The sequence below is a fragment of the Budorcas taxicolor genome, chromosome 25 (genome assembly GCF_023091745.1).
Source record: "Budorcas taxicolor isolate Tak-1 chromosome 25, Takin1.1, whole genome shotgun sequence".
Taxonomy (NCBI): Eukaryota; Metazoa; Chordata; class Mammalia; order Artiodactyla; family Bovidae; genus Budorcas; species Budorcas taxicolor.
In genome coordinates this window covers 28,382,272-28,397,177 of record NC_068934.1, presented here as the reverse complement: position 1 = coordinate 28,397,177, position 14,906 = coordinate 28,382,272, and the positions used below count along the sequence as shown (strand labels likewise).

Sequence of the window (14,906 nt, the reverse complement as noted above, 5' to 3'; positions counted from 1 at the left end):
CTGGGCTCTTGACAGGTAAGAGGTTTAACAACGAAAATAATCCAGATGGGAGATCAAAGAGAGTCTGAAAGTAAAGCTACATGATAAGCATTTAGAAAAACAATCCAGATGGGACAAATGTGAAAGAGAGCTTTGGTGTATACTGTTGAGAATCATAATGGTGTTTACTGGCTGATTAAAAACAGCTGAAGGCACTTGATAATTGTCATCTATTAAGAAGCTGGAAATAAAAGTAACATCCTGACTCATGGGTACACATTGATCTCTACACAAAACCGGGTTTGGAACAGGCTTGGAAATTGTCCTTTGAAGCTGAAAAAGGAGCGAGATGTATCTGCGAGTAGTTTCCATTGTCTTAATGTGAAAAACAAGCACAGAAGCACATGCATCACTCGCCACACCTGCCCCAAGGGGTCCTAGTGTAACTGAACAGCAGGAATGCTTTGTTAGTGCCAGGATTTTATTTAAAAATTTATTTATCTTTTAATTTTTTGGCTGTGCCACACAGCAAGCAGAATCTTAATTCCCCGACCAAGGACTGAACCCGTGCCCTCCACAGTGCAATCTTAACCACTGGACTACCAGGGAAGTCCCAGTACCAAGATTTTAGTTAGCAAAAACCAAAACAGCTATGCAGCATGCAAGGAACTTTGGCTCCTTGGAGGACTACTAGCGTACAACTAACTCCTCATTCCTGCACGTTGGCCTCTGATTCATTTGACCTTACAGAAACCACAAACCCTGCACCAACTCCTGAGAAAAAAAATCAATCTACTGTCTACCCCCAACATATAGGCGCTCAGTAGCTGCTCTACTCTGGAAGGAGCAAGAGACAGCCAAGAGCTCTAGGCCTACGTTCCCTTCACTTCTAGTAACCTAGAGTACACCGTATAATTGGTTAGGTTTAGGTAGTGGATATCTTCATGCAAAGTCATGTGAAAATTAATTTACTTTTAATGGTTGAATAATTTAAAACATTCTGTAGGAATTCAGTTTACTTCCCAAATGAAAATAATACTGTTTGAAAATGAAATTTATGATCACTGTAGACGACTTGGATGCTAAAGAAGAGCATAGGCAAGTAAAATCACTCCCAAATTCATCATCTGGACACAGTGTTTTGGTGAACATCACTTGATCTGTTTGGGTCACATTTTACATACCACTATACCATATATTATTCTGTAATTGGTGTTTTTGACTTATTCTAATAAAATAATTTTCCTAGGTAAAGTGAAAAGAGATTTCATTTGCTTTAGTCTGTGGGTGCCCCATACTTTAACCAATTTGCCATGAATGGGCACAGAGGGTTTTAAACTGTGATAACTGTTACATGACAACATCATTCTGCACTTAATCTCTTAGGGTCCTTAATGTGAACTAACAAGTTTAAGGATAAATACGTTTAACATTTTAATACCTACAGCTTAACCCTTCCAAAGGATTCAACAGTTGACATTCCCACCAAGGTAGAGTCCCATATTTCCCCCCTATTCTCACCAACATTGAATACTGTCAGAGTTAAGAAATCTTTAACAATCCAATAGATGAAAAAAAAATTTAAGTGTATAGCTAGAACAGTATTTTTTTCAAGTTATTTAAAACAACAATTCATAGTAAAAACACTTTGGATCATTCCACATATCCCCATGTGTACTGTGTGAATGGGAGATAAACACCTATATACACAATATAGTTGAATTCAACCTTTCAGCATGTGATGCATCCCAGTATGTTCTGTCTTCGAACTTAATTTTAAAAGATGTGGGTCTTGACTGCCAAAGTTGAAAACAACAAACAAGGCTGAGATTTGTAGTCTGAAAAACACTTCTGGGGAAGCTACAAATGAATGCTTATTGAAGTAAACCATGCACTGACTTATGGGCTCCCCTGTGGCTCAGCTGGTAGAGAATCTGCCTGCAGTGTGGGAGACCTGAGTTCCATCCCTGGGTTGGGAAGATCCCCTGGAGAAGGGAAAGGCTACCCATTCCAGTATTTTGGCCTAGAGAATTCCATGGACTGTACAGTCCATGGAGTTGCAAAGAGTTGGACACGACTGAGTGACTTTCACTTCACTTCATGCACTACCTTATAAAAACTTTTTAATATCTTTCTTAAAATGAAGCTCACTGTGAACTTGTAATTAACTTGGGCTGTAACAGAATGAAAAGATACAGGTTATGTGCTAAAAGCAGCAGATACCATTTCTGTGTTAAGTGCAAATGGGTTCTGGCATCTGATGTAGACAAGAAAAATGAAAAACATCCAACAGTTCTGAGTGACCTCCTTTCTATCCCTGATTTGCTATTATCCATATTTTATTATATTTTTGCACTGTAAAAGTTATACAAACTTGTAAGACCATAATTAAGTCATAAAATCAACATTAGTCACTTTCGCTTCTGATACGTTATGGTAGCCAGTGTAATGTGCTCTAAAGGCTGCATTTGATCCATCCCTCGGCTGTCCAGATACAGTCCATTAAAATGCCAGGCCTCCTGTTTGTTTTCTCCATTAGTGGCTATGGATTGTAGCACAGTGACAACCCAGTTCTCACCATTCCTTCCCCATCCTTCTATGTCTGGCCTCCTTTGGTTCCTTCCATTCCAGCCAGCGCTGGTTCCTAGCTGATTGAGAGTGAATCATCACACAAGGTACGGTGGAGGTGAACTGGCTGGGCTTCAGTGATAGGGTAAGCCTCTACCTTAATGCTCTAAGTGGAGTCCAGAAAATTCTGTTATATAGAATGCAGTGTTACTATACAACTAATGAACTGATGGGGTGAGTCTGTTATGGAGGATGGGAACCAATCATGTTATTTGTGTTAGTGTGTGGCTCCAATGCATTAAGCGGAGCCACAGAGGGGATGTAGACAAGGCTAGAGATGATTTTTTACATCCTTTTGTAAAATGTGAAGAAGATGAATAGTGGGCCTTGGACTGGACCTTCCAGCTTGGGGATGAGTAGGATCTGATTCTGATTACACTGACATGAAGATAAAGTACCAGCTGGCTGCAGGGGCTGAGACAGTCAACGACCCAGGCTTAGATCAAGGGTGGAGGGTTGTCAGAAGGTGTAAAATTCTGATTATATCGTGATGACAAGATGAAAATAAGCAGAACTGTCATCAGAAATTTATTACTAAAAATAAAACCAAGTTGAAGTTTTTCCCAGGAAAGCTGTCACCATGGGAACCTCTGCGACAAAATGTGTTAATTTACTATCTTCTTCACTCCTGAGTTGCTGCCTTCTTCTATATAATCTAATTAAGCCAAAATACCCATCCTGATGAGAAAGATGTGGTATCGATCCCTTTTACTTCAATCTGAAGACTGAGATGGGCTACACGGTGATGGAGACTTCAGGTGCTGTAGGTGAGCATCTACCAAGGGTTCATGGGTCAGGAACATGGGTTGGTAAGAAGACACAAAGGCGGTAGGCTGAAGCTCCGGGAGGTCCAAGGATCCTGGAGAAAAAAATTTCTTAAGTTCCAATGCTGCCTGGGAATCTTAGGAGACTGGCTTGATCAGACACACAGATATCCTTTTAATTCTTTCAACTCTTTCACATCTGTCAGACCAATTCTGCCCTTGTTTGATAAGACAGGACAGATATTTACTTTTACAATGAAACAAACTGGCTGAAATACAGCAAGTGGTGCTGGGAAAGCTGGAGAGCCACATGTAAATCAACTGCAACCCTAGACCCTACACAAAAATAAAATGGCAAAGACTTTATATAAGACACGACACCATAAAACTCTTAGAAGAGAACACAGGCAAAATATATGACATAAATTGAATGTTTTATGTTTTCTTAGGTCAGTCTCCCAAGGCAAAAGAAATAAAAGCAAAAATAAACAAATGGGATCTAATCAAACTTAAAAAGTTTTCACATAGCAAAAGAAACCATAAAATGAAAAGACAACCTATGAACTGGGAGAAAATATTTACAAATGATGTGACTGACAATGGTTTTGTTTCCAAAACATACTAATAGTTCATACGGTTTAAAAAAACAAACAAAACAAAACCCAATTGAAAATGAGCAGAACATCTAAACAGACATTTCTCCAAAGAAGACATACGTAAGTCCAACAGGCACATGAAAAGATGCTGCTGCTGCTGCTAAGTCGCTTCAGTCGTGTCCGACTCTGTGCGACCTCACAGACGGCAGCCCACCAGGCTCCCCCGTCCCTGGGATTTTCCAGGCAAGAACACTGGAGTAGGCTGCCACTTCCTTCTCCAGAAAAGATGCCTATCATCCCTAATTATTACAGAAATGCAAATCAAAACTACAATGATGTACCACCTCACATTAGTCAGAATGGTCATCATTAAAAAGTCTACAAAATAATAGATGTTGGAGACTGTGGAGAAAAAGGCACCCTTCTCCACTGTTGATGGAATGTCAGTGGGTGCAGCCACTGTGGAGAACAGTATGGGGGTTCCTCAAAACACTAGTTACAAACCTGATCAAGCAATCCCACTCCTGAGCATACACCCAGACAAGCCCATAACCAGAGGTGTCGTGTGCGCACCCGTGTTCACAGCAACAGCATAGCCAAGCCACCGATGGCTGACTGAATGAAGGTGTGGCATGTAAACATACATACACATAGACACATACAAGGCGATATAATGCAGCAATAAAAAAGGACGAAATAATGCCATTTGCAGCAACATGGATGGACAGGTTAATTATACAAAGTGAGGTAAGTCAGAAAGAGGAAGACAAATTCCATATGATATTGCTTGTATGTGGAATATAAAATACAACACAAATGAACATTATCCACAAAACAAAAACAGACTCATCGACATAGAGAACAGACTTGTGGTTGCCAAGGGAGAGGAAAGGATTGGGAGTTTGGGATTAGCAGATTAGACATGCACCCATAATGGATAAAAAACAAGGTCCTAGTGTACAGCACAGGGAACTATAGTCACTATCCCGTGACAAAACGGAATATAAAGTGTGTATGTATAACTGAATCACTTTGCTGTACAGCAGAAATTAATAGTGTAAATCAACTAAACTTAAATGCTGAAGAAAAAAAAAGGAGAAAACTGTGGCGGAAATAGATTAAGTAACTTGCCTAAGGTTACAGAGCACAGTGGGCAAAGACAGAGAAGTTAATTCTATTTTCTCATTTCTAGTCCAGAGCTCTCCCTATATGACTCCTATGCTGGATCCTCTGATCACTCCACTCATTGGTGGCAGGAATCCATGGAGCACAGGCAGGACCAAGGCCATGGATTTCCTCACTACATGTTATGTTTCAAGTCCCACAGTAAACTTCCCCTTAGAGTTCTGCTGAGGACATCCAGCTTAGAAAATGAACTGCCCTAAGTTCTTGGTGAGCCCTGCCACCCCAGGATCTCAGCCACGTCTTGAGACTTCTGCTAGGGCTACCTGTGGCTGGAGCAGGAAAAGCCCTTGTCACTCACTGCCCAGGTCAGTGGGATACTCAGCAATGAAGGAAGAGGGAAGGCAGCCTAAAAATGGTCAACTTTCAAACCAGAAGGGAAAAATAAAAAAGATACCTTGTAGAATGGGATCACTATGATCTTCATCGAAGGTGTATCTCTGAAAGGCTTCAAAGCTTGTAGCTATGTCATTCTCTAGCTGTTCTTGTGGTGGGGGGCTGTCTCCAGGTTTGCACACATCAAACTTCACCCACTGGTAACTGCAGGACCAAAGGGAACATTATTGAGTCGTCTTTTGGGTGTTAACAATCCATTCGTCCCTCCAAAGGGATCAGGTATTTTTTTCTTTAGGTCTCTCCTATATATATATCGGAAAAACAGGTTGAAAAGCACACAGACAGGCATCTCTAGTGACACTTGTTCTGCAGGACTTCCCCATCCGTTTGCTGTCATGATGCACACAAATGGTGAGACCCTCACGACAGCGGGGAACTGTCCCCAGGCCGCAGAAGACAATCCTGTGCCTTGTGTACAGAAGCAGCTCAGTAAATAGATGAGCAAGCAGAGCCGTGACCACCAGTTTAGTCCCTGGCCCACTGATCATGGAGCTTCTTTCAAGGAAATGGATTCGACTCCACTTACTTGACACATTTTCGAGCTCCTGGACAACTCTGGATCAGGTTGTGGATGGTTGGATGAGAAAACCCAAAAAAGTCAGCTCCAGACGGATGCAGGTTGGGTATTAGTTTTCCCCTAAATGGGAGAGAGAATTTTTGCTTGAGAGCTGAGAGATGAGTATGAACACACAGAGTAGTCTTTCTTGACTTGGAGAGTCTGGAGCCTGTAGCTGCCAAGATACACCAAGGACACAGGCTAGCTTTCTATACAATAAGGGCTCTCTACTCAAAAGCAAGAGAGAAGGTCTCACTGTACCCCAACTGACCTTTCTAGCCTGCCTTCCAGTTATTGGTCAACTTACATAGCCGCGCTGATGGTCTTGAGTAGCTCTGCGTGACAGGCATCAGCAGAGGAGCTGATGATAGCATTCTGGGGGTCGTCTTCAGGAACAATTTCAAACTGAGAAAGATAAAGGAGCAATGAGCCCAGTCTTTAGGGAGAAGGTGGCAGAATCACACTGCTGCTACTGCTGTTCTTCACTCTGGAACCTGAAGCAAGGTGTACCTCTTGTTTAATAGTGTCTTGGCTGTTAGACACTCCAAGCCATAAAACAAAGAAAGGTTTTTCAACTGTTTGATTCTACACCCTTTGTTTAACTACTGTCCAGAGGGCAATGCTTAATTTGTTCCATACCTTTCCAGATGCTTTCTTAGCCACTAACATATTTTAAGCTATAAATACAGATGATATTTTAAAACAAATGAGATTGTTCTCCACATAATCTTACGTTGATTTTACAATATCTAGGAAAAGATCTAGGCCATTTTGACTACAAATCCCCATTTCACGTTATTTTTTGAGTTGTAAAATATCTTGATTGTTTATAAAAAGAAACAGTTAGATCAAAATTCTACTAATACTGAGGAATTTTTGACAGGAAAGTATTTTGTAACAAGTGTGATCTAGCTAACAATTCCCTGACAAAATTTTCTATACTGTTTAAAAGACTTTTGACCAAAAAAAAAAAGAAAATTCTTTTCTGTAACAGGTTCTATATTTAGTCAGTTAAATTCCTTGATCAGTTTTCTATAAAGTTCAATTAAGCAGTTTCCAGTCTTTCAAAGTTTAATCAAATTATTCCACACAGGATTAATCTATTTTCTATATTTCTATATATATACACCCACACACATACACACTATATATATTTATATATAGTATATATGTGTTTACAATTATGTGCATTTTTCATTTTTTTTTTAAAGAATCCAAAACAAACCTTACTGAGTAGCTTCTACTACTGTTAGTTTTCTTCTGTGGTTATTATTTCATGTGATTCAATCTTCCTGTGTCGAATTTCAGAGCCCTTTAAATTTTGTCAATAATAAATTATATTGTCAGTAGTTTCAGTCAGAATGGTTTTGTTATTTCAATGACATTTGTTGCAAATTTAACATTCTGATGGTTTATACTGATTCCTCAGCTAACTCATGAAAAAACTGTGAACAATTATCTTCAAATATTTCAGGGTTGCTCTTCTATTTGATATTGATCACACCAATTCCAATCTTTTATATTGTATATACACTTATATATCCTATCCAAGCAAAGCACAGTTAAAAGCCTAAAATGTATTATTTTGGTCTTGGGAATCTTTCTCTACTTCATTATTTTAACTGTTGTATAATATTACACAAGGTGGATATATCTTAATTTTTAACCGTTCTCCTAATGATGGCTATTTAGGCTACTTTTAAATTCTTGCTATTGCAACAATGTCGCAATTATACTGTTACATGTAACTCTTCTGTTCACATTTGCGCATCTAAGACATTCCAGAATATCTAGAAGGTCGCTGGACCAAAGATTCACACATTAAAATTGTTGATACTACCCCAGCAGCCTTCCAAAAAAAGGAACTTTATTATTTTCACTCCTACTAATGCCATTTGTACTTGTTTTCCTACACGCTGGCCAACATTTGCTATTATCTGATATTTGCGTATGAGAAAAATAAGATTTTTGTTTTGTTTTCATCTCCCTAACTATGAGTGCTGTCTGCTCTCATCGACCATCTGCACTGTTTCTGTGAAATACGTTTTTTTATCTGATTGCTTTTATATCTTAGACTACAAGAGCACTTTATCTGGATTTTAATCCACTGTGATGTTTTCTTCTTGTTTGTTGCTTCAGTTTTAACTTTGATTATGGTGGTTTTTACCATTCAGAAGTGTTTAAAATTTTAATAGTCAAATCTGTTACTATTTTCCATTATGGCTTCTACTTTTCACATCTTGCTTAAGAAAACCTTTCCCCTCACCCTAGGACTATAAAAATATTGTTCTATGTTTTAACATATTACAGTATAGAACCGTCTATGAAGCTAAAGCAAGTAAAAGTCATACTCGCATTTATAGTCAAATAGATGAAATAGAACTGTCTGGAAACACAACAAAGTATTACATGTATTTAGTATACATTAAAGGTGTCACTTGATGTCAGCTAGGGAAAAAAAGGAAAGCTTAGTCTGTAGAATTCTCTAGGCCAGAATATTGGAGTTATGGGTAGTCTTTCCCTTCTCCAGGGGATTTTCCCAACCCAGGGATCAAACCCAGGTCTCCCACACTGCAGGCAGATTCTTTAACAGCTGAACCACAAGCAAAGCCCACTTCACTTCACTTCAAAGGTGTCACTTGATGTCAGTTAGGGAAAAAAAAAGAAAGCTCACAAGGTACCTGAAAATTCTGTCTGGATGGACTAATGGCTTAATAAAAGAAACAAAAAAACCCTACAGAATCTGTGTTTTCAAAAATACTTTAGCATTTGTCTTTCAGGGCTCCTTGGTGGCTCAGACGGTAAAGAATCCGCCTGCAATGCAAGAGACCCAGGTTCAATCCCTGGGTTGGGAAGATCCTCTGGAAAAGGAAATGGCAACCCACTCCAGTATTCTTGCCTGGAGAATCCCATGGGCAGAGGACCCTAGTGGGCTACAGTCCATGGGATGGCAAAGAGTCGGACACGACTGAGGAGCTAACACTTCCAGAGGAAATTAAGGACCAGCTTGTTGGTTGCCATTTACATTCTATTAGGATTCTGATTAGATTTTCCTTAAATATACAGATTTGTTAAAAACACTGCTACAACATCAAGTCTGTCTGTTAGAACACTTTCTAAACAGAAATGCTGCATGGCCAACGTCATCAGAACTCTCAGCTGCATTCAAGAGCCTTCTAACAATGATAGGAGTGATGCAGTATTATCCACAAGTGGCAGGCAGGCTCTCAGCTTCTGCTCCAAGCTTCCACCCCATTTTCCAGCCATTTGCAACATCATCAGACAGCGAAGCCTGCAACTCTGACAACAGTCTATCTTCCCCAAGGATTAGAGGACATGGTGTGGGAAAATGAACCGTCTTGAACCACAGCACTGAGAGGATGCGCAGTCAGGGATTTCCTCGGTAGTCCAGTGGTTAAGAGTCTGCCTGCCAATGCAGGGGTCACGGGCTCAATCCCTGGTCCCAGATCTCACATGCCATGCAGCAGCTAAGCCCATGCGCCAGAACTATTGAGCCTGAACGCCTAGAGTCTGTGTTCCACAAGAAGCCACCGTGATGAGAAGCCCGCACACAGCAATGAAGACCCAGTGCAGCCGAACATAAATGAATAAATTATGGTTCCACCTCAACTGGCAGAGTGTCACACTAATCTTCCCTGAGTGTAAGCCTGCACTCCACACACAAGCAGTTTGGTCAGGCCTCACACGGTCACCAGTAACGTGAGGAGCAGGACGGTTTAGGGGAAGGGGTGTCAGCCAGGGAATCAAACGGATGCAGATTCACATTCCGGCTCCATCACTACTGGCAGAGTGCCTGTCACAGAGAAGGTTCTCAGAAAAAGAGGGGAAAAAGAAACGAAACCCAGCAGTTATCCTTAGGGCGGGTACCTGAGGCTGTGTGCCACCGTCCTTGATCTGACAGGTGTACAGACATTCCTGGTCCGGACTCCGCATGCTGGCATAGACCCGAGTGCTGCAGTAGCCCACAGGGTAGATGGCAGTCTCGTCATGGAAGCCAGGTCGGTCGGTGATGATCTAGAAAAGAAAAGATCCCCCCAACTTGCCACTGAGGTTGCTGGAGAACTGAAAAGCCCAGGGTACTGTGGAAGCCTCTAGAACCACCTTGGGGCTGAAAAGAGTGACTCAGATCAGAGAGACAAAGAGCGCTGGATGTGCAGCCGATGAAAACAATCTGCTTTCCTAGGCACTAGAGGTTTTCAGGGGTTGGTCTGGATCAGCAAGGGACTGCTGCTAATGGGAACAGGGAGGGAAGGCTCAACCCCGCTCCCGAATCTCTGCTGCTCCTCTCTCTTGGTCGCTGGGCTCACTCACCTCCCCCAGGCTATACACTGTTAGGCCCCCCAGTCCGATGGGGAACACAGGCCGTCCTGAGGGGTCCAGGGCAATGGGCTGAACCGGCTTGCGAGCACCTGCCTCCATTTTCTTTTTCTTGGATGTTTTCTTCAGAACTGAAACGCAAATCTGGGGTCACCCACTTTAGGTCCCTCCCAATGCTGAGGGGAAGGGAAAAAATTTACATGATGCTAAGAGCAATGAGACAATCCTGGTTCTACGCACACACTGAAAGGGCAAATGGGGCTCTTCCCCAAAGCCCTGTTATCTTTCTAACCCACCCACCTGGCTGTAACCAATTTCAGCATCAGTTCTTAGGATCTAGAAGCCTTATATTTTGTAAAGCTTCCGGCTTCACTTATAAGGTCAGCAATTTCCCAAGCCATCCGTGTGCTCAAATGCCACCGAGCCCATTTCCCTGTCTCTAGGAAAGACTGAACTGGAGGCTCCCAGACAGTTTGGAGTGTAGAAGTGGGGGAGGCGCTGAACTGCTCTCATTATGTTTAATTAGGTCTAACCATGATTCCTCTACCCGGAGTGGCTCGAAGACACTTGGTTTTCAAGGGCTTTTACCAGGGGTGCTTAAGGACCAGTGAGGATTTACATCATCTCTGTAGCCGAGTGTCTACCAGTCAGGACCAGGTTCTTTTCATTAGTTGCTGAGCCACCAGGACAACTGACATCCTCTTCCCAAGGTACCTTCCAGTTTGTTGTTCTCTTTGCCTTTTTCTTTTTTCTCCTTCTTGGATTTCTTCCCAAATGGTTCCTCAGCCCCAGTGCTCGGCCCAGAAACTGGCCCAGCTCCCTGGAGGGTTCCCACAGAGCTGGCCACACTGTAAGTCAGAGGCAAACTGGAGCTGTGGGAAGGAGCTGCAGCCTGTACGTCCCCTTCAGTTAAGGCCTGTAGCTGGAGGAGCTTCTTTAGCAAGTACCTGAGGTTGGGGAGGAAAGGGAGAAAGGGTATGAGCTGCTGTTTTGTCTCAATTCCATATTTTACTGAAGTACTAGGAAAAGTCAGAAGTACATGCAAAGATGATCACATTCATAAAAGTAAAGTTCTTATTGAACCCTGGGAAAAACGAAGCTCCAGAGGATAACACCTCAAGAAGCTAAGGATAAAGGACTACAGTGTATCCCTTCTGCATATGGAGAGCTCTTCTAACTGCATGCTGGAAGATGTTAGGCTTCCAAAGGGCACATATCATGAGCTGCTCACTCAGAGTACTCAGTTCAGTTCAGTCGCTCAGTCGTGTCCGACTCTTTGCGACCCCATGAATCACAGCACGCCAGGCCTCCCTGTCCATCACCAGCTCCCCGAGTTTACTCAAACTCATGTGTATCCCATCAGTGATGCCATCCAACCATCTCATCCTCTGTCATCCCCTTCTCCTCCTGCCTCCAATCCCTCCCAGCATCAGGGTCTTCTCCAATGAGTCAATTTTTCGCATGAGGTGGCCAAAGTATCAGAGTTTCAGCCTCAGCATCAGTACTTCCAATGAACACCCAGGACTGGTCTCCTTTAGGATGGACTGGTTGGATCTCCCTGCAGTCCAAGGGACTTGCAAGAGTCTTCTCCAGCACCACAGTTCAAAAGCATCAATTACTACAAACTGAATAAATATTTGTAGGGAAAAAGATGTAGCTTTTAATTCCCTGGCTTTTATAATAGCAGCGTTATAATAAGATTACTTATTAGATGTGGTCAGAGGGTTTTGTCAGAAAGATGGAGAGAGCTGTTTCATCATCAATAGTCTACCATAACCTGGGTTGCTATGAATCAGTACCACAGGCTGTGAGTTTCTCTGGACCACACTGGTGGCCGGTGCAAAGTAGAAAAATCTTGATGGAGGAAAAACCCCCCAAGGGCACCAACACCATATCAATCACCAAAAATGTGATTATGAACACAAAGTGACCCCAGCTCACCGTCTCTCTTCTTTTGCTTTAAGAAATTTTTCCTCAAGACGAGCAATTTCATCACAAATAGCAGCATTTTCCTTGAAGAAAAATTTGGAATATAATCACACAAAAGGAATAAAAGATCAAAGTATGCTGAGGAGTTATATTCCAAACCAAAGAGTTATGTGTTGCTAGGGAGAAGAGCCAGTCTACATTGTAGACAGACTGTAAAGAAACCTGTAAGTAAAGGCAGGGCCAATTTCTACTATGGGCAGAGTAGTAATTTGGAAACTGCACCACCTTTTGAGTGAAAAGGGGGAGTTAGTAATGATTTTGCCAGTACAATATGGCAAAGTAGCGTGTCCCAGAAAAATCAACACATATGGTCACCTTAATTAGGGTAGCCTTCAGCAGTGAGAAGGCCATACTGCTCAAATCTATAGATACTTTAGCTCAACCCTTATAACCATGGGGAATGTCCTCATTCCCAAGTGCCTTGACTCTTAGGGAGCTTATAAAGCAACCTAACCCAAAGCAAAGCATACAATAATGAACCTTAAAGAGAAAAATCTGGATGGAACAAATCTGGATGGAACAAAATCAAGTCTAGTTTATAAAATTTAAACTTCACAACCTATTTATATGTATTCAAGCATCATCTTTCTTTACTGATGGCTCCATTCATCTCCCAAACATGAGTCCTGAGGGGACTGTTTCAATCTGGATGTTCCACAGTTGGGACCTCAAATGTTGAACGATCAAAACAACACCTTTTTTCTTCACAAAACTTTCTTCATGGGTCTGATGGAACCAATAGTCTAATTAATACAGGTGCCAAGCTTTAGGTACCGCTAATATTTAGGGATAAAAGAAAGGCAATATCAATTAGATACCAAATCCTTTAAATTCTGCTTTTCTTACTTCTCTCCAGTACACATAGCAGGTGGCAAATAAATCTCCTCAGAATAAGTGTTCTAATTTCCAAACCTTTCTTTGGGCGTCCAAAAAAGCTAAGAGATGTTCAAATTTTGGTATGCGAAGAGGTAAGGTGTTGATTCACATGTGGGAAGACATTTGAGATACTTGCTATCTCCAAGCACTGAGCTGAGCTTGAGCAAGCCACAAATTCGTCTAACAGTTGTGGCTGGCAAACCATAAAGAGTTCATTCATTCAATAAACCCGCTGCACCTACAATAAAAGATAAGCAGAAAACTCGGAAGACTCACAAGAGATCAGAAGCGGGGACTACTGAAAAGTTTCATGTGCCTGTTCAGGGAAGGGGTCTGCTGTGGGTGTGCGGAGTGCGTGGCAAACAGGCTGCGGTAATGGAAGTAACAAACTACAATGAGGTGTTTGACTTGTTGGAGTCAGGGCTCTGCCAGAGTTCTCAAGTTTCTTTGGAGAACCAAAGGCATTTCCAAGGATTCTGTGGCAGAAATGAAGTGGCTCAGTCGTGCCCGACTCTTTGCGACCCCATGGACTGTAGCCTGCACCAAGCTCCTCCATCCATGGGATTTTCTAGGCAAGAGTACTGGAGTGGGTTGCCGTTTCCTTCTCCAGGGAATCTTCCCAACCCAGGGATCGAACCCAGGTCTCCCGCATTGTAGATAGACGCTTTACCTTCTGAACCACCAGGGAAGTCCCAAGGATAATGACTAAAGCTTACTGACATATCTTCTAGGTACTGGCCCCTTAACTTTCCTCATGTAATCTTCATTAACTCAGCAAGGTAGTTGGTTATTAGCGCTCATTTGTAGACAAGGAAACAGAATTACAGGAATTACGTAATTCGCACAAGGCTAACAAGTAATGTACCCTGGAAGAGCTAACAATCTATTAACACTGCCACTCTGGGAAGGGGAACAGTTCAGGGAAAGACTTCGCGAGTTAGGAGGGGCTAAGGGTGGAGAAGGCCCGAGCGGCGGCATACTTACAAACACCGTGGCTTTCGCCGCTCTGCGCAGCCGCAGGTACTTGAGCCGGTACTTTTCGTTCTGGCTCTTCTTCGGGAGCTTTTTCATCCTGGCCTTGCTGGACTGCAGCGGGTCTCGCGGCGAGGAGGCCAGGCTGCCCAGCAGGCTCATGGTCCGGCCCCGCTATGGGGGCTCCAGGGCGCGGCCTGCATCGGCCCTTCCGCTGAGGAGCGGCCCTCAGTGCCGGCTTGGTCTGGGCTGGGCTGGCGGGAGGGGCCCTCTAAAAAACGACCTCTCTGGAAGGTTCACCAGGCGCCTGGATAGGCCAGGCGACCCAGGTAACCGAACCGACTCCAGGCGCCTCCTGCACTTCCGCGTCTGCCTCGGAAGTCAGCCACGACCGGAGGTTACGTCACGGCGTCAACCTCACGTAACTTCCGGTCCTGCGATCCGGGCGGTCTTTGCAGGGCGAATCCGCGGCTCGGGAGGCGGGGCCTGATGAAGAGGGAGAGCGGTTGGAAACGACCGTTTGAGACGTTGTGTATGTTTTTGTGTTTAGCTGAGGCTTGTTACTGTTGAGCTAAAGACCAACACACAAAAATCACACGGTTCCTAAGCCCGAAGTGTTTTAGCACCTGT

At 42.9% G+C, this 14,906-nt stretch overlaps 1 protein-coding gene across 1 annotated transcript; it reads right to left on the bottom strand.

The window, feature by feature from the left end:
• Positions 1–1,237: 1,237 nt before the first annotated feature.
• TBRG1 (transforming growth factor beta regulator 1) lies at positions 1,238–14,657 on the bottom strand. The gene is made up of 9 exons (XM_052661919.1): positions 14,289–14,657; positions 12,381–12,451; positions 11,154–11,386; positions 10,434–10,570; positions 9,990–10,136; positions 6,409–6,506; positions 6,072–6,182; positions 5,547–5,689; positions 1,238–3,466 (listed from the first exon to the last, which is right to left on the bottom strand). Exons 1-9 carry the CDS (start codon positions 14,436–14,438, stop codon positions 3,321–3,323), a joined length of 1,236 nt encoding a protein of 411 aa, XP_052517879.1. The 5' UTR covers positions 14,439–14,657; the 3' UTR covers positions 1,238–3,320.
• Between the last annotated feature and the right edge of the window lie 249 nt (positions 14,658–14,906).

What these genes read in the sequence shown, in the direction of transcription:
- TBRG1 (XM_052661919.1), bottom strand. Translation starts at nt 14,438, where the DNA reads ATGAGCCTGCTGGGCAGCCTGGCCTCCTCGCCGCGAGACCCGCTGCAG. An exon ending in CGGCGAAAGCCACGGTGTTT is followed by an intron (nt 12,452 to 14,288) that starts GTAAGTATGCCG and finishes TTTTTCTTCAAG; the next exon opens with GAAAATGCTGCTATTTGTGA. An exon ending in AGAGAACAACAAACTGGAAG is followed by an intron (nt 10,571 to 11,153) that starts GTACCTTGGGAA and finishes TTTGCGTTTCAG; the next exon opens with TTCTGAAGAAAACATCCAAG.